Genomic DNA, 26,841 nt, shown 5'->3' on the forward strand with positions numbered 1-26,841 from the left:
ACAGAACCGATGTATAGACAGGGAGAGAGAGAGACTTAATTTATTATTTATTTATCTATTTATCTTTTCTCAGGGATAACTGTGGTAAGAAAGAGACATTTTAAGGAAATGCTCACAGAATTGTGGTGGATGGCAAGTCCAAAACCTGCAGGGAAGGCTGGCAGGCTGGAGACCCCGGGAATAGCAGATGTTGCAGTCTGAAGACAGCTTATATGCAGAGCTCCCTCTGTAAGTGTCTGTGTTCTAATCTCCTCCTATTATAGGGACACCAGTCATATTGGATTAAGGCCCACCCTAATGAACTCACAGTAACTGAATTACCTCTTTAAAGACCCTGTCTCCAAATACAGGCTTATTTGTAGGTCTTGAGGGTTAGGATTTAAACATATGAATTTGGTGGGGGGCATGGGAGGACACAACTCAGCCCATAATACTTCATACTCTGGCATAACTGAATTCACGTCCTTCTCACATAAAAAATACATTGACTGCAACCCACTTGCCTGCAAAGTCTTAACCCCTTGGATCAGGCATCACATGCCCATCATATCTTCAACAAATAATCATCCAGCCACAACCTTGATGTTCTCTCAGGAGCAGCCTTCCCCAGTTTTTAGAAGAGAGATAGGCTTAGAATTCCCCTAGTCTTCAAGTTCCTGGTCCTTTTTGCTTAACAATTCCTGCTTCAGTTTCTCTCTCTCCTCTTGCATTTACTGTGAACAGCAAGGAGAAACCAAGCCATGCCTTCAAGAGCTCGCTTAAAAATCTCATGTCAGTATCCAGGTTCATCACTAACAGGTTCTACTTTCCACAAAACATGAAAATGCAGTTTGGCCAAGTTCTTTGTCACTATAACAATGATTGCCTTTCTTCCCATTTCAAATAACATGTTCCCACATTTCCGTTTCAGGCCTCATCAAAAGCAGCTTTAATATTTATATTTCTACCACTCTTTTGTTTATGATGATGTATGTATATCTGTAAGATGATAGGAGCTTTTTCTACAGCTCTCCTTTTTTTCTCTCTGAGCCCTCTTCAGAATCACCTTTAACTTTCATGTTTCAATCAGCAGTCTCTTCAGGGCAGTCTAGGCCTTTTCTAACTTGTTCTTCAAAACTCCTTTAGCTCTGCTCATTACCCAGTTCTAAAGCCACTTGAATATGTGTAGGTATTTGTCATAGTAGCACCTCTCTTCCTGGTTCCTAAGTCTGGACTACTCGGTGTTCTTCAGAGAAACAGAATCAGTAGGGTGTGTGTGTGTGTGTGTGTGTGTGTGTGTGTGTGTGTGTGTGTGTGTGTGTGTGTGTGTGTGTGTGTACACAGTGTGGAGGCACAATTCCTTCTATCCTTGTGTGTACCCTTATCATCTTACAATATATTGTATATTTTATTTATTATTCTGTCTGATGTATATCTTTTTTGTTGCTAGTATTGGCTTAATAGAGGCAGGTCCTTTACCAGATATTTTTCTTTCTGATACCTCTTATAGACGCGAATAATGTTTGACACACATCAGATGCTTAACACATGCCTATTGAAGCAGTGAATAAAAGTATACCCATTTTGTTCATGTTCCTTTTTAAGATTCTGTAAGTTCTTCCTACTTCTCTCTTTTCTTCTTCTTCCAGGCTGCAGTAGTGCTCAGAAGTCAGAAATGAAAAATAATAATATTTTCTAGGTAAAACACTTGGGTTGGTGAGAAACACAGCCCATGAAGCCCATCCTTTGTCTTAGCTGTTTTCTGTCACTTTTTAGACTGTGTCTTGCCTATCAATTTTACCTGATCTTTTCCAGCCATTTCAGATATGTTATGGCCTGGGTTCCTGGCTTCTTCCCTTCCTCAATAAATTACTTAATCACTGCTAATAGTTCTCAATAATTTGATCATTTTAAAATGTTTCTCTAAGATCATCTCAAGTCCCCATGCTCACACTGCCACTGCATTTATGTGTGAAATAAAAATTCCTTCCCAGCAATTACATGACCTGATATTGTCCCAGACTTTTATCTACTGGGTAAAATGACCCCTGTGTACATGTGCAAAGATAGGAATTTGGAAAATTTTGGCTTACAGTGGTATTTATGCCATGACATTGAATGAGATCACTAATGTGTGCAGATTGTGAGGAGAGATGACTATTGATTAAACTCTCAGGAATTCCATTACTAAGTGGATGAGAGAAAATGAAGAATCTGCAAATTTAAGTTAAAAATGCAAAAATTATCAATGGTGTCTAAAGCTACTGAGAGGATGTTTAACCAAAATCTTACCTATCACTGTTATGTTTAGGAGTTTGCTCATGACATTGGTTTTATGAGGATAAAACTGCACGTAGAATGAGTGAAGAATTACCTAAGAGTTGAGATAATAGAATAAGAGAGGGAAAATGCTCTAAAAAAGTGGAGTTGTAGGGACTTCCCTAGTGGTGCAGTGGTTTAGAATCCACCTGCCAATGCAGGGAACACGGGTTCAATCCCTGGTCCAGGAAGATCCCAGGTGCTGCGGAGTAAGTAATCCCATGTGCCACAAATACTGAGCCTGTAATCTAGACCTTGCGAGCCACAACTACTGAGCCCACACGCTGCAACTACTGAAGGCCGCACACTCTAGGGCCCACGTGCCAAAACTACTGAGCCTGCCTGCCTAGAGCCCACGCTCCAAAACAAGAGAAACCACAGCAATGAGAAGCCGGTGCACCGCAATGAAGAGCAGACCCCACTCGCCACAAGTAGAGAGAAAGCCTGTGTGCAGCAACGAAGACCTAACGCAGCCAAAAAATAAATTTAAAAAAAAACAGTGGAGTTGCAAAGGGTGTAAGAAATGGTAGAATCAGAAAATGTACTGGATGAAAGAGTGACGTGTAATTGTTTCAAGGTGTCCAATATTTATCAAGTTATTTTTAAGAGATTCAAAGAGACTGAAGCACATTGATGGGCTTATCTTACAAGAGATTTGATAAAACAGCTTGTCTTGGCCAAGAGCTTCTCCTTAGGGTGTCTCCGTAAAGGGTCTTTGAAGACAGTGGCAGTTTTGGAAGGAAATATTTTCTAGATGATATTGGATATAAACTTGTCCTTTGTCTTCACAGAGTGGGCAGGAGGAGTTGTCTTAGCCATTAAGCTTTGCCCCAGTATTTCAAGGTGGGTGGAATTCAGAGTGACATCCCCCAAGTGCATTGGATTCTGCTCTTTCCTCTGCTGGATACTGTAGCACCTGATAAATACCTTTAGTTGCTGTGAGTAAACTGGACCAAGAAAGGAAAAACAACTACAGAAATAATTCATAGATACTGTTTTTCAGTCATTTCAGAAAGGTGTATTGCCTCACTACATGCATTCATGTTGTTCTTCATTGACCTGATGTGTTACGGGCTCATGGTCTACCAGTGGCTCCATGGGTCTTTTCCCACACAGACACAAGCAGAGAATCCAATGCGTTCACAGCAGCAGCCTCTCCCCTAGACTTTCCCATGAGACCAAAGCACCATTCTTATCGTGCTGAGGAAAAAGCTGCGTTCACCATTCTCATTCTGGTGAATATGTTGTCTGCTTTTACCCTCTCTTTTTATTTTATCTTTTTGGATAACTCTGATTATGAACCCACATCATGGTCTAATGAACGCCTCTGCAAAGGTATTTTCAGGTTTCCCAACATTCATCCCTTAGTGCTTTTTGGCAGTGACACACTCAGCTCTCTCAGTTTAGCTTTCCTGTTGGGCAAGGAAAACAAATATTCTGAGTGTAGCTCCTGGGCTATAAGTTCTCTCTAGAATACCCCGCCATGTATTTAATCAACTTTATATATTTGTAGGCTCATGTTTTATGTCATTTCATCTTCCAGAAGATTTTGACTCAAAATTGATAACAGTGATAATAGCTCTGCTTTGTATTACATGTAGAGTATAAAAACACGAAAGCTACTCATAGTTATTCAAAAATAATTTTCTAAAAGTATATAATGTTATTCACTACAGGTTCAGGGAATTTTATGATAATATAGAGAATGTTCAAGATTTAGGAGTGTAGGTTATAACTTTAATTTAAACGTTAAACTTTATGTTGACACTTAAAAGATTTATTTGAATTTACAAAGCATAGTGGGGAAAATAGATGTTTCATTTGGAGAGCAAAAGACCTGGGAATACTCTTGAGCTGTAAAGTCACATATGGAATTCAAAGACTGAAGGAAGATCGATGTGTTTGTGGTATAGTGTGCGATGGGAAGAGTGATGAGAAAACAAGCAGAGGAAGCAGGTGAAGGCTTTTTTTGCCAGGTATCAGAGGATATCTCAGTGATGAGAATGATCCGAAGTTTTTGTAGGGAAGATGATGAGTTTGTGGGGGATTAGTCAGGTGGGATAATAATCAGTGTTGTATATGATAACAAGTGTAAGTATTTGATTCAAATAAATTTACTTTATTAAACTCTACATTTTAGCATCATTTAATATTTGTTTTAATTGAAAACTTTGTGTTTGTTTGAAGTAGTTCTTAGCAGTGATGCATTTACAGTATTTAATAGGAATATTTTGGAAATTACGTTTTTATGAAAGTGAATTTTAGAAATTGTGATCTATTGGCAATTGGAGGATACTTTTAAAAGTTGAATGCTCTTTTCCTCTTTATTACCCAACTGTAGTAAGTTATTTGCCTTTTATTACCACTAACATTTATTAACATAGTACCTGTCAAATGTTGAAGCACTAACTCACAAAGGGCCTGTATTTGGACATAGGGCATTTATAGAGGTAAATAAGGATAAGTGAGATTATAAGAGTGTGGCTGTATTCCATTAAGACTGGTTTCCTTCCATTGACAAAAACTCAATTAACAATCAAGAAGAAAAAAGTTAACTTTATTCAATTAAACAGGTTTATAACCCGGGAGACAAAGTCTCAGAATGTCTGAGATCTGTTCGGCCTGTTAGAAGTTGAAGGCACAACGATATACATTTATGAGACAGGATCATACAACAAAATGACATGCTGACATTTTACACAAAGTTCATAGGCCAAGTAAGCATGTACAAAGCAGTCAGTGAGTCACCATAACCCCCAATAGAGTTGGGAAACAATGCTAATCTTTTAAGAAGTTACATTGCTAGCATCAGAAGAAAGGGGGAAAAAATTGATCTTTGCAGTCAAGAAAGCATTTCCATCTTTGAGGAAGACTAGTTAGTGTGTAATGCAGAAGCACACTGCACATTAAGGAGGTAGAGAGGCCAAAGCAGAAAATTTTATGTTTAAATTTTCTTGTCCTGCCTTGAAATATAAATATCATTGCACCACTCATAAGATGAGGGATAGACACCAGGATTATGCACACGGGGAGAAAAGGCTATGTGAGGACAGAGCAAGAAGTTGGCTACCCAAAAGCCAAAACAGAGGCCTCAGGAAAAACTATACATTTTGACACCTTCCTGTTACACTTTCAGCATCCAGAACTGCAAGAAAATTAATTTCTGTTATTTAAGCCACCCAGTCTGTACTCTTACTAAACCAGTTTCATTTGCCCGATGCACAGCAAGCCAAACGTTGAGATGCTGAGGTTTGCAGCAGAGAAACTGTTTATTCATAAGGCAGCCAAACGAGCAGAAGCAAAGACAAATCTCAGATTCACCTCCCCAAAGGGGAGAGGCTAGGAATGTTTATGGGATAAAGCTGGGTGGGGGATGGGGGTAGGGGGATGGGAATTGAAGATAAGAAAAGGTGATTGTTGTTCTGCACAGGTAAAAGTAAGCTACAGATTTTTTTCATGAGACACCTGTTCAGAAAACGGCAGTGTTAGCATGTTCTGAGGGTGGGCTGTTGGCCCTCTGACATCAAAAGGTCACTGAGCCGACATTTGCACATGCCCAGATGGAGGGTCAGTGGTCTTAACCAGTTTTAACCAGCTCGAGCTCAAACTGGACACAGCTGACTCCCAATTTCCTAAAACACAACTTGGGCAAAGATCTTAGTGTTTAGGCTATTTGCCGCTTGGGAGTACCCGCAAGTTTTTGTAAAAGCAAAGTGAGTTTGATCAGTGAAGGCAGGTTACAGTTTATAACTTATGACTACCCAAGGTTTCAATAGTATTAAAATGTTATGGCAGCCCTAGCAGACAAACACAATTCTCATTTAATGTTTCCTCATCACCAAATAAATGAGCTCAACACCCAAGAAATATAGTTAGGCCTACAACACCACTTCTGCTGTCACAGTAAATTCTGCCATCAGACAACTGAAGGAATTGAAGGACCATAGAAGCACCACCATTTGAAACCTTGCTAGCCTTTAATAAATGGGTTGATTTGTGTAACAAAAACAAAAACAGACAAACAAACAATATATATATATAGAGAGAGAGAGAGAGAGAGGATTACACAATTGTAACAATTCTAAAAAGGCCACAAAATAAAAATTAGCTTTTATACAATTTAGGGCGTTTAGTTTGGCAGTTCCTATTTTTCTTCCACTTTTGATGATCCTGTTCATTTTTGCTTCTACTCCTCAAAATGACTGATAACATAGGCAGGGGAACCGTTTTCTGGGGGAACCAGAGGCAGAGCTCCTGCTTGTCCATCCGCTTCAGGGCAGCCTAACATCGCACTACTTGCTTTTCTGTCATGGACCTCAATGGACTCTTTTTTCTTCTTCCTGACCAAACAAACTGAAACTTAAAAAACTGAGTAACACTTCAGACCACATGCATTTGAAGATCAATAAACAATGTTTCTAGCTATGTGTGGATTCATTTTATATACGAATGACTGGAATGATACGGCCATTTAGATGAGTAGATTTGCGAGCATCGCAAATAATAGTTTTATCCTCTAGGAGCTGCCTGGGCTTAATGGAGTCTGAAATAATGTCTCTTCGCGGCCTTTAACAACGACCAAAGCCCCTCCCTCCTTTGAGGTAGGAACACCACCAGCAGCGTTCCTCAAGGGGCTGCAAATCCAATGCTCCTGTTGAACATTACGAACTAGATTCGCCGCGGCCTCTGGAGCGCTGGGAACTACATTACCCTGAAGGCACGGGCCGAGAGGCAGCAACGGCCAATCAGGATGGGGGGTTCCCGCGCGTGCGCGTCTGGGCGGGACTTCCGGCGATCCCGTTGTGGCGGTCATTTATGCTCCCCTCCGGGTTGTTCGCGCTCCGGAGCGTTGTGTCAGGATCGTAGTGACTGGACCGAGAAGATCCGAGAGGAGGGCCTGTCCCCGCAACACAGAGGCAGGTCTGAGGCTAGGCGACCCCGCCCGGGGTATCACGCGCCAAGCCCGGGAGAGTGACCGCCGTGCCCGCGTCTCGCCTCATCTCCCGCAGCTCCCGGGCCCGCTCCGTCCACCGAGTCCGATGGCGACGGCGGCGCTGAGGGACCCGCCTGAGGTAAACGCTCGTCCTCCGGCCCCTCACCGTCCACAAGGCACCAGACACTATAGCCCCGAGTGCGGGGCGCCTGCTTACGTGCCCGCAGCCCAGGCCGCGGTGTCCAGGACGGTGAGGTGGCCGTGGGCGGCGCGTGGGCGAGGGTGACAGGCGAAGCAACCGACAGGTGCAAAGGCTTGGAGGTCGGACTGAGCCAGGAGGATTCGGGAAAACTGGGGTGCATCTTATGACTGCAGTAAAGAGAGTGTGAGGTGGAATCACGCCTGGACCGGCAGAGAGAGAGGTTGTTGCTTTATTCTGAGAGACCTGGGAGCCACGGAGGACTGTGAACGGACGAAGAGCAGTGTATTTGAGGGCTTTAAAAGTTTTCAAAAAGCTGTTCAGAGAACGAACGGATAGGATTGGAATGGGGGTGACAAAGAGAGGCACAGGGAGTTGAGTCCTCGTCCAATGTCACAGGATCTGATGAGAGACAGCAGAGGTTAGTCAGTCAGCCTGAAGTCACTAGGTTCCAGGGTACAAGGGAGTCCTGCACACATGGAGCCCAGCCATGGTTGCCTTCCTTTTTCGCCCAGGTTCTGAAGGTTGAAGAGGCACTTATGGAACCTATGTAAGGCAGGAGAAGGTGTCCCAGTCCCTCACTGGTTCTGGGTGGCTAATACTGAAACAGAGATCAGAAGCAAGGCAGGCAGGGCTTTCCCTGGCTATGGGCTCCCTCAGAGAACTGGGATTGTACCAGATCATATTTGATTTTGTTAAGCACTCTGTGGATGCCGTGTTCCAAGTACCTGGGTGAGTCCAGAGAGGTGCCTGTGATGTGGGGCAGGGAGGTGGTAGAGCGGTGGGAGTGCAACTGTGAGGTCTGAAGATGTGAAAGAGGTTTAGTCAACTGAATGACGTGCACATCAAGGGGAAGTGTGAGCTGAGGGCCCACAGGACCTGGTGTTGGGGATTAAGGGTAAAGATGAGCCCATGTTTTGCTGTGTCTTGGAGGCACAATGTGGGAGACCTCAGGGGAATTACTTCGGGGGAGGGATGGGGCCCTGTAGGCCAGGCCCAGAGTTTAGATGGCGTTTATCCCCCCGGCCACCGCCTTTTGTGGCTGAGGGCTGAACACAGTGAGGAGAGATCAAGCATCATTGGCACCAGGCCTGACGTGGGGAGCTCTGATGGAGGATGACCATGGAATACATGTGTGAGGAGATGAATTGTGGGTCCTCAGAGAGCGAATGTTTATGTTTCATCTATCTCATTCATGACAGGTTGGTGTGACCTTTGAGGACATTGCCCTGTACTTCTCCTGGGAGGAATGGAAGCTCCTTGATGAGGCTCAGAGACACCTGTACCATGATGTGATGCTGGAGAACTTTGAACTTATATCTTCACTGGGTAAGAGACTGACCGTCCCCAGTGACCTGGGCTAGGCTCTGTATCCTGCCTCACCCTCTTTTCTCCAAGGTGTGCTCTGTCCTTCTCACATATGGACCTTGGGCACTGCTTGTTTCCCCAGCTTTCTGGGTAGTTGCTGTGATAGGTAGGGCTGGGTTGTTTGCACTGCCCCCTTCTCTCCCCGTAGCCCCAATACAGTCTGTACTCAATGCTCGTAGGGGTGGATTTGAGGTCAGCATTCTTGCAGTGAGGCTAATGGATTGCATCTTACTTGCCCTTTCCCTGGTCAGGTGGTGAGTCCAGGTCCATGGTACTTCTGTGTCCCAGGTTTTGTTCCTTCTTATTATCTGACATTTCCTTCTGCCTCCATATGCCAGGAATTGAAGGTATTGTCATGACCATTACTTACCTGGACCATGGGCTGTTTTCTAAGGCTGTCCTTAATGGTTCTACTTGTGGTGTTTAGATCTCTTTTCTTTTCTCCAGCTTATTGAGGTATAATTGACAAATAATACTGTATGTATTTAAAGTGTACAGGGAGTTCCCTGGTGGTCTAGTGGTTAGGATTCAGCACTTCCACTGCCATGGCCCGGGTTTAATCCGTGGTCAGAGAACTGAGATCCCACAAGCCGCGCAGTGTGGCCAAAAATGAAAAAAAAATTAAAAAGTACAAGGAAGTGTACAATGTCATGATTTTATATACACACATACAGTATGAAATGATTACTACAGTCAAGTTGATTAACACATCCATTACCTCACATAATTGTATTTACATTTTTCGTGTGTGTGAAAACACTTAAGATCTCTGTTAGCCCATTTGAAGTATACAATACAGCATTATTAAGTATAGGCTCTATGCTGTATTAGTTCCTCAGAGCTTATTCATCTTATAAAACTGACCAACATCTTCCCATTTCCTCTAGACCTGAGCACCCTGCATCCACTCTTTGTTTCTATGGGTTCAACTGTTTTTTATCCCACGATTCCATATATAAGGGATCGCATACAGTATTTATCTTTCTTTGGCTTATTTCACTTTGCATTATGCCCTCCAGGTTCATCATTGTTGTCACAAATGCATGAGTTCCTTTTTTAATGGCTGAATAATACTCCATTGCATATAAATACCAGACTTTATTAATCCATTCATTCGTAGACAGATACAGGCATATTGCAGGTTAGGTTCCAGACCACCGCAATAAGGTGAGTAACACAATAAAGCAAGTCACCAAAAGTTTTGTTTTCCAGTGCCTATAAATGTTATGTTTACACTGTATAGTAGCCAGTAAGTGTGCAATAGCATTATGTCTTAAAAAGCAACATATATACCTTAGTTAAAAAATACTTTATTGCTAAAAAAATTTTAATCATCATCTGAGTTGTATCTTTTTGCTGCTGGAGCAATTTATTTAAAAAAAATTTTTTAATAAATAAATTTATTTATTTATGGCTGCGTTGGGTCTTCGTTGCTGTGCGCAGGCTTTCTCTAGTTACAGCGAGTGTGGCTACTCTTCATTGTGGTACAGGGGCTTCTCATTGCAGTGGCTTCTTTTGTTGTGGAGCACAGGCTCTAGGTGCATGGGCTTCAATAGTTGTGGCACGCGAGGTCTAGAGTGCTGGCTCAGTAGTTGTGGCACAAGGGCTTAGTTGCTCCGCGGCACGTGGGATCTTCCCGGACCAGAGCCTGAACCCATGTCCCCTGCTTTCGCAGGTGGATTCTATTTTTTGTTTGTTTGTTAATTTTATTTATTTATTTTTGGCTGTGTTGAGTCTTCATTGCTGCACGTGAGCTTTCTCTTGTTGCAGCAAGTGGGGGCTACTCTTTCATTGCAGTGCACAGGCTTCTGTTTGGGGTGGCTTCTCTTGTTGTGGAAAACGGGCTCTAGGCACACGGGCTTCAGTAGTTGTGACATGCGGGCTTAGTAGCTGTGGTTCGCTGGCTCTAGCGCACAGGCTCAGTAGTTGTGGCGCACGGGCTTAGTTGCTCCGCACCATATGGGATCTTCCCAGACCAGGGCTCGAACCCGTGTCCCCTGCATTGGCAGGAAGAGTCTTAACCACTGCATCACCAGGGAGGCCCGGCAGGCGGATTCTTAACCACTGTGCCACCAGGGAAGTCCCTTGCCTTAATTTTGACTGATCAAGGTGCTGACTGATCAGGTTGATGAAGGTTTTGGTGGCTTTGGCAATTTCTTTAAATAAGACAAGAATGATGGTTGCCACATCAATGGACTCTTCCTTTCAGGAATGATTTCTCTGTAGCACGTGATGCTGTTTGATAGCATTTAACACACAGTAGAACTTCTTTCAAAATTGTAGTCAATCTTCTCAAACCCTACTGCTGCTTTATGAACTAAGTTTATGTAATATTCTAAAGCCTTTGTCATCATTTCAACAATCTGCACAGCATCTTCACCAGGAGTACATTCCATCTCAAGAAATCATTTTCTTTTCTCATCCATAAGAAACTCCTCATCTTTTAAAGTTTTCTCTTGAGATTGCAGCAGTTCAGTCATCTTCCAGCTGCACTTCTAATTCTAGTTCTCTTGGTTTTTCCACTACATCTGCAGTTACTTCCTCCACTGAAATCCTGAACCCCTCAAAGTCATCTAGAGAGTTGGAATCAGCTTTTTCCCAACTCCTGTTAATGTTGATAGTTTTACCTCTTCCCATGATTCATAAATGTTCTTAATGGCATCTAGAATGGTGAGTCCTTTCCAAAAGGTTTTCAATTTACTTTGCCCTGATCCATCAGAGGATTGCTATCCATGGCAGCTATAGCCTTATGAAATGTATTTCTTAAGACTTGACAGTGTAAACTACTTGATCCATGGGCTACAGAATAGATGTTGTAGTAGTAGGCATGAAAAGAACATTAATTTTGTACATCTCCACCAGAGCTCTTGGCTGACCAGCTGCATTGTCAGTGAGTAGTAATATTTTGAGAACATTTTTTTTTTCAGAGCAGTAGGTCTCGACAGTAGTCTTAAAATATTCAGTAAATCATGTTATAAGGAGACATGCTGTCATCCAGGCTTTGTTGTTCCATTTATAGAATATATGCAGAGTAGATTTAGCAGAATTGTTAAGGGCCTAAGATTTTCAGAATGATAAATGAGCATTGGCTTCAACTTTCAGTCACCAGCTGCATTACCCTTAACAAGAGAGTCAGCCTGTCCTTTGAAGCTTTGAAGCCAGGCATTGACTTCTCCTCTCTAACTGTGAAAGTCCTAGATGCCATCTTCTTCCAACATAAGACTGTTTCATCTACATTAAAAATGTGTTGTTTAGTGTAGCCATGTCCATTAATTATCTTAACTAGATCATGTGGATAACTTTGGTACAGCTTCTACATCAGCACTTGCTGCTTCACTGTGTACTTTTTTTTTCACCTTGTACTTTTATGTTATCGAGACAGCTTCTTTCCTTAAATCTCATGAACCCACCTATGCTAGCTTCATACTTTTTTTCCCCCAGCTTCTCACCTCTCTCAGCCATCACAGAATTGGAGAGAGTTGGGGCCTGACTCTGGATCAGGCTTTGGCTTAAGGTAATGTTGTGGCTGGCTTGATCTTGGATACAGATCACTAAAATTTTCTCCATATCAGCAATAAGACTATTTTGCTTTCTTATTATTTGTGTGTTCACTAGAGTAGCACTTTTAATTTACTTGAAGAAATTTTCCTTTGCATTTATTGATACAACTTGGTTAATACTGTTTGGTCCAAGGACCTGGCTTTCAGCCTCTCTTGGCTTTTTTTTTTTTTCTCTTGGCTTTTAACTTGCCTTCCTCACTAAGCTTTATCATTTCTAACTTTTGATTTAAAGTGAAAGACATGTGATCCTTCCTTTTACTTGAGCTCTTAGAGGCCATTGTAGGGTTATTAATTCGCCTAATTTCAGTATTGTTGCATCTCAAGAAATATGGAGGCGTGAGGAGAGGGAGAGAAACAGATTCACCAGTCCGTAGAGCAGGCAGAACACATACAGTGTTTATCGATTAAGTCTGCCGTCTTATGGGTCCAGTTTGTGGCACCCCAAAACAAAGATCACTGATCACAGATCACCATAACAAGTATAACAATAATGAGAAAGTTGGAAATATCGCAAAAATTACCAAAACGTGACTCACAGACACAACGTGAGCAAATGCTGTTAGAAAAATGGCGCCAGTAGACTTGCTTGACACAGGGTTACTGCATACCTTCAATTTGTAAGAAAATGAGTTATCTGTGAAGCACAGTAAAACAAGGTATGCCTGTACTTAGGTTGTTTTTATACCTGGGCTATTGTGGATCATGCTGCAGTGAACATGGGGGTGCAAACACCTGTTTGAGATACAGATTTTATTTCCTCTGGAAATAGACACAGAATTGGGATTATTGGACCATGCAGAGTTCTATTTTTAATTTTTAGGAAATTCCATACAGTTTTCCCTAATGGCTGTACCGATTTACATTCCTACCAACAATGTAGAAGGTTTTCCTTTTCTTCACATCCTCACGAACATGTATCTCTTGTCTTTTTGATAGTAGTGTTCCAGACAGGTGTGAGGTATCTCATTGTGGTTTGGATTTGCATTTCCCCGATGTTAGTGATTTTGAGCACCTTTTCACATACCTGTTGATCATTTGTATGTTTTGGATAAATATCTGTTCAGGTCCTTTTGCCCATTTTTAATTGGATTCGTTAGTTTTTTATTGTTGAATTGTATGAGTTCTGATATTTTCTGGATATTAACCCCTTATCAGATAAATCCTTTGCAAGTATTTTCTCCTTTTCCTTAGGTTGTGTTTTCATTTTGTTTCCCTTGCTATAAAGAAGCTTTTCCATTTGATATAGTCCCACTTGTTTACTTTTGCTTTCATTGCTTGTGCTATGGGTGTTATCTAAAAAAAATCGTTGCCAACACCAATGTCAAGGAGTTTTTCTCTGTATTTTCTTCTAAAAGTTTTACAATTTCAGGGTTTATGTTTCAAAATTTTAATCCGATTCAAGTTAATTTTTGTGAGTGGTGTGAGATAAGGCTCTAGTTTCATTTTTTTTGCTTGTGGATAACCAGTGTTTCCATCACCATTTTTGGAAGAAGCTGTCTTTCTCCATTGTGTGTTCTTGTTGTGCCTATCAAAGATCAGTTGACCACATATGCGTGAGTTTATTTCTGGGCTCTGTATTCTGTTCAGTTGGTCTATGTGTCTATTTTTATGCCAGTACCATAATGTATTAATTACCATAGAATTGTAATAGTTTGAAATCAGAAAGTGTGATGCCTCTAGATTTGTCCTTTTTCAAGATTGTTTTGGCTATTTGGGATTTTTCATGGTTCCATACAAATTTTAGGATTGTTTATTCTATTTCTGTGGAAAATGTCATTGGAATTTTGATATGGATTGTTTTCAATCTGTAAATTGCTCTTTGTAAAATTAACAATATTAATTTTTCCAATCCAGGAATACTGGATATCTTTCCATTTATTTACGTCTTCTTTAGTTTCTTTCATCGTTGTCTTATGATTTTCAGAATGTAAATCTTTCATCCCCTAGATTAAATTTGTTCCTGAGTATCTTATTCTTTTGATGCTATTTAAAATAAGATTGCTTTCTTAATTTTCTATTCAGACAGTTTGTAATTAGTGTATATAAATGCAACTGAAATTTGTATATTGGTTCTTTTTATCCTGAAACTTTACTGAATTCATTTGTTAGGGTGGAATTTGGGGGGTTTCTACATATAAGAGTGCGTTACCTGCAAACAAACACTTTTCCTTCTTCCAGTCCAATTTGACTGCCTTTTCTTTCTTTTTCTTCTCTACTTACTCTGGGTGGGGCTTCCTGTACTATGTTGAATAAAAACGGATAGGGTAGGCATCCTTGTCTTGTTCCTGATGTTAGAGGAAAACATTTTAGCTTTTGAATGTTCAATATGATGTTAGGTATGGGCTTGTCAGACATGTTGAAGTACATTCCTTCTATACCTAGCTTTTTTTAAAAAAAAAACAATTAATTTGGCTGGGTCTGGTGTTAGTTGTGCAGGATCTTTTAGTTGTGTACAGGCTTCTCTCTAGTTGTGGTGTGCGGGCTCAGTAGCTGTGACCTGCAGGCCCTCTAGTTAGAGTGCATGGGCTCACTGGTTGCAGCGCACAGGCTCTCTAGTTATGGCATGTGGGCTCCAGAGCACGTGGGCTCAGTAGTTGCGGTGCATGGGCTGAGTCATTGCAGTGCATGGGCTGAGTAGTTGCAGTGCATGGACTTAGTTCCCCAACCCAGGACTGAACTCGTGTCTCCTGCATTTGAAGATGGATTCTTAACCACTGGACTACCAGGGAAGTCCCCCTTCTATACCAAACTTGTTGAGAGTTTTTATCATGAATGGATATTGAATTTTAAAATGGTTTTTCAGCATCTATTCATATGATTATGATTTTTATCCTTCGTTCTGATAATGTGGTGTATCACATTTATTGATTTGCACATGATTTTGAACCATCTTTGCACCCCAAGGATAAATGCTACTTGATTGTGATGTATGATCCTGTAAATGTGCTGTTGGATTTGGTTTGCAAGTATTTGGTTGAGAATTTTTGCATCTCTATTCATCAGGGATTTTTTTTTTATTTACTTATTTTATTTATTTATTTTTGGCTTTGTTGGATCTTAGCTGCTGTGTGTGGGCTTTCTCTAGTTGCGGCGAGTGGGGGCTCCTCTTTGTTGTGGTGCACATGCTTCTCATTGTGGTGGCTTCCCTTGTTGCAGAGCACGGGCTCTAGGCATGCAGGCCTCAGTAGTTACAGCACACGGGTTCAGTAGTTATGGCTCGCAGGCTCTAGAGCACATGGACTTAGTTGCTCCGCAGCATGTAGGATCTACCTGGACCAGGGCTCGAACCTGTGTCCTGTGCATTGGCAGGCGGATTCTTAATCACTGTGCCACGAGGGACACCCTCATCAGGGATATTGACCTGTAATTTTCTTCTGTTGTATTCTTCTTAAATGGCTTTGATATCAGAGTAATGCTGGTCTAATAAAATGAACTTGGAAGTGTTCCTGCTTCAATTTTTTGGAAGACTTTGAGAAGGATTGATATTAATGTTTTAAATATTTAGTAGATGGCTTCCCTGGTGGCACGGTGGTTGAGAGTCCGCCTGCTGATGCAGGGGATGCGGGTTTGTGCCCTGGTCCGGGAGAATCCCACTGCCATTGAGCAGCTGGGCCCATGAGCCATGGTTGCTGATCCTGCACGTCCGGAGCCTGTGCTCCGCAACGGGAGAGGCCACAACAGTGAGAGGCCCTCATACCGCAAAAAATAAATAAATAAATAAATAAATATTTAGTAGAATTCCCAGTGATTTTGCCTAGTCCTGGGCTTTTCTTTGTTGGGAGATTTTTTTTATTAGTGATTCAATCTGCTTACCAGTTATAGGTTAATTCAGGTTAATAATTCCTATTTCTTCATGATTTTATTTTGGTAGGTTTTATGTTTATAGGAGTTTTATTCATTTCTTCTGAGTTATCCAATTTGTTGGCAAATAATTGTTCATTCTAGTTTCTTCTGATTGATTATATTCCTGCAGTATCAGTTGTTATGTCTCCTCTTTCATTTCTGATTTTGAGTCGTCTCTCTTTTTTTCATAATCTAGCTAAAGGCTTGTCAATTTATCTTTTCAAAAAAACCAACTGTTGAGATTTCCCTGGTGATCAGTGGTTAGGACTCTGCACTTCCACTGTAGGGGGTCCAGGTTCAATGCCTGGTCAGGGAACTAAGATCCCAAAAGCCATACAGAGTGGCCAAAAAACAAAGTAAAAAGTTTTTTAAAAAAAATTTAAAAACCTCTTACTTTTATTGGTGTTTTCTGTCATTTTTCTAGTCTCTATTTCATTTATTTCTGCTCTGATCTTTATTATTTGTTTTATTTCTGCTAACTTTAACCTTAGTCTGTTCTTTTTCTCATACCTTGAGATATAGAGTTAGGTTGTTTATTAGAGATCATTCTTTTTTCTTAATGTAGTCATTTATTGCTATAAACTATCCTCTTACAATTGCTTTTACTGCAGCCCATAAGTTTTCGTGTGTTATGTTTCCATTTACATTTGTTTGAATATTTTTTTTAATCATTTCTTGTTTAACCCATAGGTCATTCAGGAGTGTGTCATTTAAATTCTACGTATTTGTGAATTTCCCAGCTTTCCTCCTGTTAATGATTTCTAGTTTTGTACCATTGTGGTTGGAAAAGATATTTAATATGTTTTCCATCTTTTTAAATTTGTTAATACTTGTTTTGTGACCTAACATGTGATCTATCCTAGAGAGTGTTCTCTGTGTACTTGAGAAGAATGTGTATTCTGCTATAGTTGGATGGCATCTTTTGTACATGTCTGTCAGGTCCCTTTGATCTTAGGTGCAGTTCAAGACCAACGTTTTCTTATTCAGAGTGGGGCATTGAACCCCTAATATTACTTCACTGCTGTCTTTTTCTGCCTTCAGATTTGTTTGTATTTGCTTAATATATTCGGGTGTTCCAATATTGGATGCAAATATACTTGTAATTGTTATATCCTCTTGATGAATTGACTGCTTTATCATATAATGACCTCCTTTGTCTATTTACTTAAAGTCTGTCTTTTCTGACATAGTATAATTTCCCCTATTCTTTTTTTGTTTCATTTGCACGTTTGTGGTTGGGTTGCCCCTTCCAATAAAGTGAATGTGTACCTCATTGTTGTTTCTTTGCATTCAGGTGTCTGGAGTGGAGAAGAGAATGTTGAGGCATCCTTTGAACAGAATGTTTCTGTGGTAATGTCACAGGTCAGGACTTCCAAGGAACCTTCATCTTCCCAGAAGACTCACCCCTGTGAGATGTGTGGTCCAGTCTTGAGAGACATTTTCCATTTGACTGAGCAGCAGGGAACACAACACAGCCAGAAACTATTCAAGTGTAGGGCATGTGCAAAAGGATTTTATTTCAGTGCAGACACTCAGCAGCACCAGGAGCAACACATGCAAGAAAAACCGTTCATAATCGGTGTGGACAGGGCCTCATTTGTGAAGAGCAGCAATTTCCATGTGTCAGGGGAGGCTTTTACCTGCAAGAAAGTTGCAGAGGACTTCCTAGCCACCTCAGGACATCTGAATCAACAGGCCATTCACACTGGGGAAAAGCCAAACACAGTCACCCACTGCATGGAAACGTTACAAAGCAGAAAAAGTCATTGCACCAGGGGAGAATGCAAGAAAGCCTTCAGCCCCAAACACACACTTGTTCAGGCCCAGAGTGTCTACACTGAAAGACAGTGTTTTATGTGCAGTGAATGTGGGAAAACATTCAAGTATAAATCCTCATTTGTTGTGCACCAGAGAATTCACACTGGTGACAGGCTTTATGACTGTGGCGACTGTGGAAAATCTTTTAGGGGAAGCTCAGCCCTCATTCAACATCGAAGAATTCATACTGGGGCAAGGCAGTACAAGTGCAGCAAATGTGGGAAATCCTTTAGCCAAGAATTTGTCTTCATTTATCCTCAGAGGAGTCACACTGGAGAAGATTGCCACATTTGCCATCAGTGTGCACAATCTTTTAGCCATAGCTCCATCTTTTTTCAACAACAGACAGTTCACACTGGAGAAATGAGTTATGAGTGCACTGAATGTAGGAAGCCCTTTAGACGAAAATCTGACCTCATTGAACACTGGAGGGTTCACACAGGAGAAAGGCCTTATGAGTGCAGTGAATGTGGGAAATCCTTTACTTCTAGCTCCGCCCTTCGTTATCATCAGAGAGTTCACACTGGAGAAAAGCCTTATAAATGTGGGGAATGTGGGAAGTCTTTTACCTCTAGCTCTGGCCTACGTTATCATCAGAGAATTCACACAGGAGAAAGGCCATATGAGTGTACTGATTGTGGAAAGTCTTTTACCCAAATAAATCACCTCATTATACACCGAAGAGTTCACACAGGAGAAAGGCCTTATGAGTGTAGTGAATGTGGGAAATCCTTTAGCCACAAATCTTACCTGTCTCAACACCAGAGAGTTCACACTGGAGAAAGGCCTTATGAATGTAGTGAATGTGGGAAATCTTTTACCTCTGGTTCCGCCCTCTGTTATCATCAGAGAGTTCACACAGGAGAAAAACCTTATGAGTGCAGTGAATGTGGGAAATCCTTTACCAATGGACCGATACTCATTCGACACCGTAGAGTTCACACAGGAGAAAGGCCTTATGAGTGCAGTGAATGTGGGAAATCCTTTACCCAAAGAAATCATCTCAACATACACCAGAGAGTTCACACAGGAGAAAGACCTTATGAGTGCATTGAATGTGGGAAATCTTTTACCTCTGGTTCTGCCCTTCGTTATCATCAGAAAATTCACATTGGAGAAAGGCCTTATGAGTGCAGTGAATGTGAGAAATCTTTTACCTCTAGCTCTGCCCTCCGTTGTCATCAGAGAGTTCACACAGGAGAAAGACCTTTTGACTGCAGTGAATGTGGTAAATCTTTTAGGGACAGTTCCCAATTGAATCAACACCAGAGAGTTCACACTGGAGAAAAGCCTTATGAATGTAGTGACTGTGGGAGATCCTTTAGCCAGAATTCATACCTCTCTAAACACCGGAGAGTTCACACTGGAGAAAGGCCTTATGAGTGCAGTGAATGTGAGAAATCTTTTACTTCTGTCTCTGCCCTTGGTTATCATCAGAGAGTTCACACTGGAGAAAGACCTTATAAGTGCAGTGACTGTGGGAAATCTTTTACCAATAGCTCAATACTGATTCGCCATCGGAGAGTTCACACAGGAGAAAGGCCTCATGCATGTAGTGACTGTGGAAAGTCCTTTACCCAAAGAATTCACCTCATAATTCACCGGAGAGTTCACACAGGAGAAAGGCCTTATGAGTGCAGTGAATGTGGGAAATCTTTTACCTCTCGTTCCACCCTTCATTATCATCAGAGAGTTCACACAGGAGAAAAGCCTTATGACTGCAGCGAATGTGGGAAGTCTTTTAGCCGAAAATCTAACCTCTCTCAGCACCAGCGAGTTCACACTGGAGAAAGGCCTTAAATGTGTAAGAAATGTATAATTTCCTTGTTCAGTGTAGTGACATTGGATGAAACTGTGAGGCACTAGTTGTCCCATGCATCCAAACATCAGGAGTAGAGAGATTCCTCATAATTTTCAGTTTTGTGGGAAGCATGTGTGACTGTGTTACACTCTCTAACCTACCCAGGGCTCTTGATAGATTTATGTCACTGCCACTTTCTGTAGCCAGATCCATTTCACCTCTATAAGCTGGCATGTCCCCACAGTGTGCATCAGTCACTACTGCAGTGTGCTCAGGGAAGCCAACTCTGTTCTCTCATTTCTGGGAGGAAATTAGGAATAACCTGAACCTTTAGGATTCCCTTTCTGACCAGCTTGGGCATGGGCCTGACCTACTATTGGCCCAGAGAACATCATATGAGTTCATCTGGCAGCTTCCAGAGAAGGATTACCATTTTCAGGGACACGTTGGTCTCAAGATACTTGTGATGAAGTTTTATACCTTCTGAGTCACCAGCTAAAGAACTGCCAGCCATTGCTGGCAGATCTGCCAGAACATTGCCAGAACAGTAACAAAGACCTTACTGTTTAAGTCCTCTTTAATCTTGGATATTTTATTTACCAAATAGGGTAGGTTATAAACAGATTTGGGCATGAAGGGGTGAGCAACTTTTATGGGGGTATCAAACTTTCTGTGCCTCAGAGGAGACATTACAAAGGCAGAAATTAACTTACTAGTTTTTGTCAAATTTGCATTTCTGCCCGTGGCCTCCTAGGAAAGACTGCAGGACTTTCTTGTCTTCATTTGAGGCCTGGATGCTATGAGTTTTAGGAGACTCAGAGGGCACCCTGAGGAGGGGTCCAGTGTGAAAACCTCAACTGCTTCTGGGAGCAGCATGAATTTTTTCCCTTGTTCACAGGGCATGTCAGCAATGCTGAGGGAACTCTCTTCCCCAGGTCTTACAAAGAGCCAGGCAGATTTTTAAAAAAAAGAGAGAAAAGGAGAATCTGTAGTCCACAGATGTGTCTCTTGTGACCCAGGCCGCATTCCTGTTGACTCTGGTGGAAAGTCATTGCTCACTCTATTTGCTGTCTTTGAGGTAAGACTGACCGCCAGAGGGCATGCCAAAGTGGAATGAATGTAGGATTGCCAAACCTATTTTCCCAAAACAGTTGGACATAGTTTTTTTTTTTTTTATCTTGAAGCATTTCAAAAGCTATTTGTTATCAGATAGCTCTGACATATGTATGGAACTGAAACCATCATTGTAGTCATGGTAATGACTGTATGTGTTACTGTATATTTATCTCATGACCTTTTATAATCTCTTCTTGCCCCTCACACCCCTTCAAGTAACCATTGATTTACTTTCCTTTATAATATGTAACTTTCCAATTTCTAGAATTCATGTGATGGGAATCAAAGTATTTACTCTTTTTTCTGCTTTTATTTATGTTGCATAAATACTTGGAGAGTCATCAATGATATATAAGCAGCTCATTTTTTTTTTTCTAAGAAACATTCTTATATTTGAATATACCACTATTTATCCATTCATTTGCTTATGGACATTTGGGGTTTTTCTAATTTTTGACTATTGGAAAAAAAAGCTGATACAAACATTTGTGTATAACTTTTTATGTGGATGTATGTTTATCTTCAGTAACTCAGAGTGCAAAGTTTGAGTCATAGGGTAGGTGAATGCTTAACTTAAACAGACTAGCAAATTGTGATCTGAACTAATTATACCTTTTTCTTTTCTTCTTTTTTTTTCTGACCGTGCTGCACAGCTTGCGGGATCTTAGTTTCCCAACCAGGCCTCATCAGTGAAAGTGCAGAGTCCTAACTACTGGACTGCCAGGGAATTCCCATTTTTTTCATTCTTACCGGCAGTGTATGAGAGCTCCATTTCTTCCACATCCTGGTGAATATTTCATTTGTTCATTCTTTTTTTTTTTTTAACAAAAGTTGTCACTTTATTATATTGTACATATGTGTCTTTCTACATAAATGGGATAAAAGATAACATTCCAGAATATTAGTGTTTTTATTGGGAATGTGTATTTCTTTTATTTTTATTATTTGTATTTTTTTATAGTCAGTCATTCTTAATTTTAACCCTTTTTGTAAGTTTGTCCAGCTATCTAACTGTTGTTTTATTTGCATTTCCCTAAAGGTTCATGATGAGCATTTCTTCAGATGCATATTTGCTACCTCTGTATCTTTAGTGAAGTGTTCATATCTTCTGCCTATTCTGTGAATTTTGGCTATTTTCTTCCTTTCACAAAAGAACAGTGAAACAGCCAAGTTGTATTGGAATTTCACTCATTTTGTGACTTTTTAATTTATGGAATAATTGTTTTTAATACTGGAATAATATGTTCTAATTTTTTCAATTTTTTATGCTATGTGCAATGTAATGGAAACATATACCATATACTTTTAATTTTAATCTGTGTTAATAATGTACTCTCCAGCACTTTCTAAAGTTCAGACATTTAATAATACCACAAACCCTTGCTTAGTAGTGTTCGCCCCTTTGCCTGGTCTATCATCATGGGAGTTGGTGGCTTGGAGCAGAACTCTTGGTGAGGGAGACAAGATGGCATCAGGATGAACAGGGTGTTTTTTGAGTCCCAAAGCCTAGCAGGACTGGAAATAAGGCAGTAATCAGACTCCCCAAGCCCTGGGTCAGGCAGCCTGGGTTTGAATCCTGATCCCAAAATATTGTGACTCACAGGCAAATGACCAACAATTCTGGGCCTCAGTTTCCCCCTTTGTAAAAGAGGTATAAGTTGTGGCTCTACCAGTGAGCTGTGGGAGGTGAAGAGCTGAAACATGGTTATACCCGCAACCTCATTGGACCTAGGCAGCACTAGCCTCTGCCTTCCATGACATTCCCTGGCCAGGCACCCCTCATTTTCCCCAAAATCCCTGGGTACATTTGGGAAAGAAATGGGGCTTCTCAGAAGCCACTGACCCACCCACCCCACCCACCCACAAGGAGGCAGAGGCTGTACTGACATCTCAGTGTGGGTTCCCCACCTGGGAATCTCTGGACAACTTGCTAGAGCTCCCTGAGACTCAGTTTGCTGACTGACATGGAGGTGATGAGGCGCTTACCTTGGTTCCTGTGAGGATTAATAAAAGTAACAAAATACTGAGTACCTAACGGTGCCAGGATTCCAGGGTTTCTTTATGAACATATTCTCTTTAATTCTCACAACCCAAGATAGTGGGAACTATTATTGTACTGCTGGGGAAATCCAGGGTCAGAATGATGTTGTGGGTTCCCCAAGGTCACACAATGGACAAGTGTCTGGTTCAAGATGCTGGATTCATACCCCTAAGTCTAGCTCCAGAGCTGGGGATGTTTAATCCCTTTACCTCAGCACGTGAAGCACTCATCCCTGGGCAGGCACGCACAGAGTTCCAAGGAGTCTCAGCTGCTGTTACCTTTGTTGGAATTATCAACATGACCATTTCCCCACTTACCTCCTGCCCTCACACAGTTCTCACAGGATTGCCCTTGTCTGTCATTACTAGTGGCTTCCCCAATGGGAGGTTTTTCTCTCAGCTGCAATTGCATTATGTCCAAAGGCCGCACCTTCCTCTCCTTTGAGCACAGCACAGAGCTTAACCCTCAAGAATCAGTGATTCAGGGCTGGGTCTCTCCACCTTCATCAGCGACTTGAGTGACAGCCTCTGATGCCATCTAACATCCCAATATGAGGTTTGACTTTTTCAGGTATTTGTAACCTTCATCCTGGAGGACTAGAGACAGCCCAGCCCAGAGGACCTGGTTCCAGGAGGTGATAATGGAGACCTATGTGCTCCTGGTCTCACTGGGTAACAGCTCACCTCTGCTCCATTCATGGACCTGCTGCCTGTTTGGTTCTGTCCCCTCTGTCCAGGACTGGCTGGTTGAGAAGACCACTGGCACACACTGTCCTTCTTCCCTGCACTCCTCACCATGTTCTGGACCGACATCCTCTATTCTAACCTTTCTGTCTGCACCAAGGGTCTTTTGGTAAAAAACACAAGTCCTCACCTGAGTGCCCATCACACTCTAACCACATCTGAGGTCCCCACTCCAGATTACACAGAAGGGGAACTGACTAGCCTAGCCTGGTTGGGTCATGTGTCCCCTCGGTCCAGTTAGCAAGGTCATGGGTGATAGGCTGCTTCAGAGAAGAGGGTGAGTCAGGCAGTACTTCTTGAGAATCATTTAGCATCAGTTCATCCAGGGTATCTTCTTAAACCATACAATCCCAGTTAAAACAGGCTCCTGGTGACTTCCCTTGTGGTCCAGTAGTTGAGACTAAACACTTCCAATGAATGGGGTACTGGTTCGATCCCTGGTCAGTGAAGTAAGATCCCACATGCTGCACAGCACGGCCAAAACAAAAAAAAGGTGGGGGTAGCTCCTGAATGCTACACCATTGTCCCTTGTTTCTTAAGGCCTAGACCATGCTCCTGTGCTGCTTCAGGAGATGATTTTAGAGGGTGCACAGATCTGACATAAAGTGGAATGCTTGGACACCCTGAGAAAGCAATTCTTTTCCCCTGCTCTTTCCCTTGCTGCTGTCAGGAGAAAGTCTTCTTGGTATAGTGCTAGGTCTCTATTGCCCACTGTTACTAATATCCCCCTCCCCATTTTTTGTGCCCGAACAGGGACATGAAACTAATATCCCTTTTTAATAGAGGGGGCACCCGTGAGCATACCCCATGGGGTCCCTGGGACTTCAGAGCATTATTTTGATTTCATTGTATTTTCATGGTAAACTTCCACTTGTCCCAAGTCAAACTGGTTTTCCCAATTAGCAGAGAAATACAAATATTCTTTTTAAGATGCAATCTATATAAGAAAAATAAAATATAGGTCATTTAAAAGAGAATTGTAACACTGGCCACAGCCAAGTTCCCGTAAACACAGACCAGGTGTCAGGTTTGTTGCAGGCACTGTTCAGACTCCATTCCTTGAATTCCAACATCCTGTCCTCAGCAAAGTAAGGAAAATACAGCCACTGAGTGAGTCCCTCAGAAACCTCAAGTTATTCAACGTAGAAGATGTGCCTTCTTTATGAGGTGCCAACCTGTGCTTTCTTTGCTGCTAAAAGTCCTTTTTGTGACCACGCTGCATGGCATGCAAGATCTTAGTTCCCAGACCAGACCAGGGATCGAACCCCTGCCCCCTGCGGTGGAAGCACAGAGGCCTAACCACTGGATTGCTAGGGAATTCCCTAAAAGTCCTTTTTAAAAATGAAATGTGAGTGTAGATGATAGTTAATGTCCTTTCTGCACCAAATCACCATGTAGATTTCCTGATTTTTAAAAAAATTTTACAGGTCCATGAAATATCAAAATCTGGGAATGACCAAGTCATCCCCTCACACAGATATCCCTTTCTCAAGGATTAAATACTCCAGATCACCTCCCCCTCACATGGCTACCTTCTCCAAGAATGCTGGCCCTACACAGGGCTGTGCACTGTTTCCTCCTCAGTGTAGCACTCAGGAGGCTGAGTCCTGGAGCCATAGCTCCTGGTGAGAATCCCAACTCTGCTTCTCACAGGCTGTATGGCCCCAGGCAAGTTTCTGAACCTCTCCCTGGCTTAGAGTCCTCCTTGACAGAATGGGGTAATATGGTATTTATGTCACAGTACTATTGTTTGTCTAAATGGGTTCATGTATGAAAACTGACCAGTCTGTTACTTCCTGACTGTGCAGGTCTGAGGTATGATCTCTGTTGCCATCACTGCTCCTGTTGATACCACCATCATCATCATCATTATCCTCATTATCAACATGCCTGAACTTGGCACCTTCTAGAGCAGTGTTGTGAAGCGTTGTATTTCAATAGTACAGTTGCCAGAGACAGCCAACCTGGGTCCCCAACTGGATCAGCTGAGTATCAGTTACATGCCATTCACCTGTCTCAATTCACTTGTTATTGATAGTTGAGTTGTTTCCAGCTTGGGGATGTTAAAGATAAAGCTGCTGCAGACATTTATAGCTAGTCTTCATGTGGAAATGTGTTTCATTTATTTTGAACTAAGATTTGTGAGTATAATTCCTGAGTCAGATGGTAGGTGAATTTTTTGTTGTTAAGAAACTGACAAAATTTCAGTTTCATTGACCTTTTCAATTTTTTTTTAGTCTCTATTTCTGCCCTGATCTTTATTATTTCTTTCTTCTACTAAATTTGGGTTTTGTTTGTTCTTTTAATAGTTCCTTTAGGTGTAAGTTTAGGTTGTTTGAGATTTTTTTTGTTTTCCTGAGGTAGGCTTGTATCACTATAAACTTCCCACTTTGGACTGCTTTAGCTATATCCCATAGATTTTGGATTGTTTTGTTTTTGTTTTTATTTGCCTATAGATTTTTTTTTTTTTTTTGCCACACTGGGCAGCTTGAGGGATCTCAGTTTCCCGACAAGTGATTGAACCCAGGCCACAGCAGTGAAAGCCTGGAATCCTATCCACTAAGCCACTAGAGAACTCCTGATTTTTTTTTTATTTCTTTGATTTCTTCAGTGATCCATTGGTTGTTAGCATATTATTTAGTCTCCATGTGTTTGTGTTTTTTGCAGTTTTTTTTTTTTCTTTTTCTTGTAGTTGATTTCTAGTCTCATAGCATTGTGGTCAAAAAAGATACTTGACAAGTAGGAAAAGTTATGGTCAGAGAAGGTTCTTTGAAAAGAAAAATAAAATTGATAAATCTTTAGCCACACTCATCAAGGAAAAAAGAAGTCCAAAATCCATAAAATCAGAAATGAAGAAGAAGTTTCAACTGACACAACAGAAATACAAAGGATCGTGAGATTAATATCAAGAACTATATGCCAATAAAATGGACAACCTAGAAGAAATGGATTAATTCCTAGAATGTACACTCAAGACTGAACAAGGAAAAAATAGAAAATATGAATGGACCAATTAACCAGTAATGAAATTGAATCAGCAATTTTTAAAAACTACCAACAAACAGAAGTTCAGGACCAAATGGCTTCACAGGTGAATTCTACCAGAAGTTCAGAGAAGAGT

General features: G+C 41.4%; 1 protein-coding gene across 2 annotated transcripts; it reads left to right on the forward strand.

The window, feature by feature from the left end:
* The first annotated feature begins 7,202 nt into the window (after window positions 1-7,202).
* Window positions 7,203-26,410, forward strand: LOC101279612 (zinc finger protein 345-like). 2 transcript variants are annotated; one of them, XM_033411951.2, is made up of 4 exons: window positions 7,203-7,370; window positions 8,633-8,759; window positions 17,496-21,723; window positions 25,529-26,410. In XM_033411951.2, exons 1-3 carry the CDS (start codon window positions 7,338-7,340, stop codon window positions 19,817-19,819), a joined length of 2,484 nt encoding a protein of 827 aa, XP_033267842.2. In that variant the 5' UTR covers window positions 7,203-7,337; the 3' UTR covers window positions 19,820-21,723; window positions 25,529-26,410. The 2 variants fall into 2 exon arrangements, with proteins under 2 accessions (XP_033267842.2, XP_049559199.1); XM_049703242.1 differs by having other exon boundaries at window positions 17,496-20,898; window positions 21,590-26,410.
* The last annotated feature ends 431 nt before the right edge of the window (window positions 26,411-26,841 follow it).

The sequence above is a fragment of the Orcinus orca genome, chromosome 20, assembly GCF_937001465.1.
Source record: "Orcinus orca chromosome 20, mOrcOrc1.1, whole genome shotgun sequence".
Lineage (NCBI taxonomy): Eukaryota > Metazoa > Chordata > Mammalia > Artiodactyla > Delphinidae > Orcinus > Orcinus orca.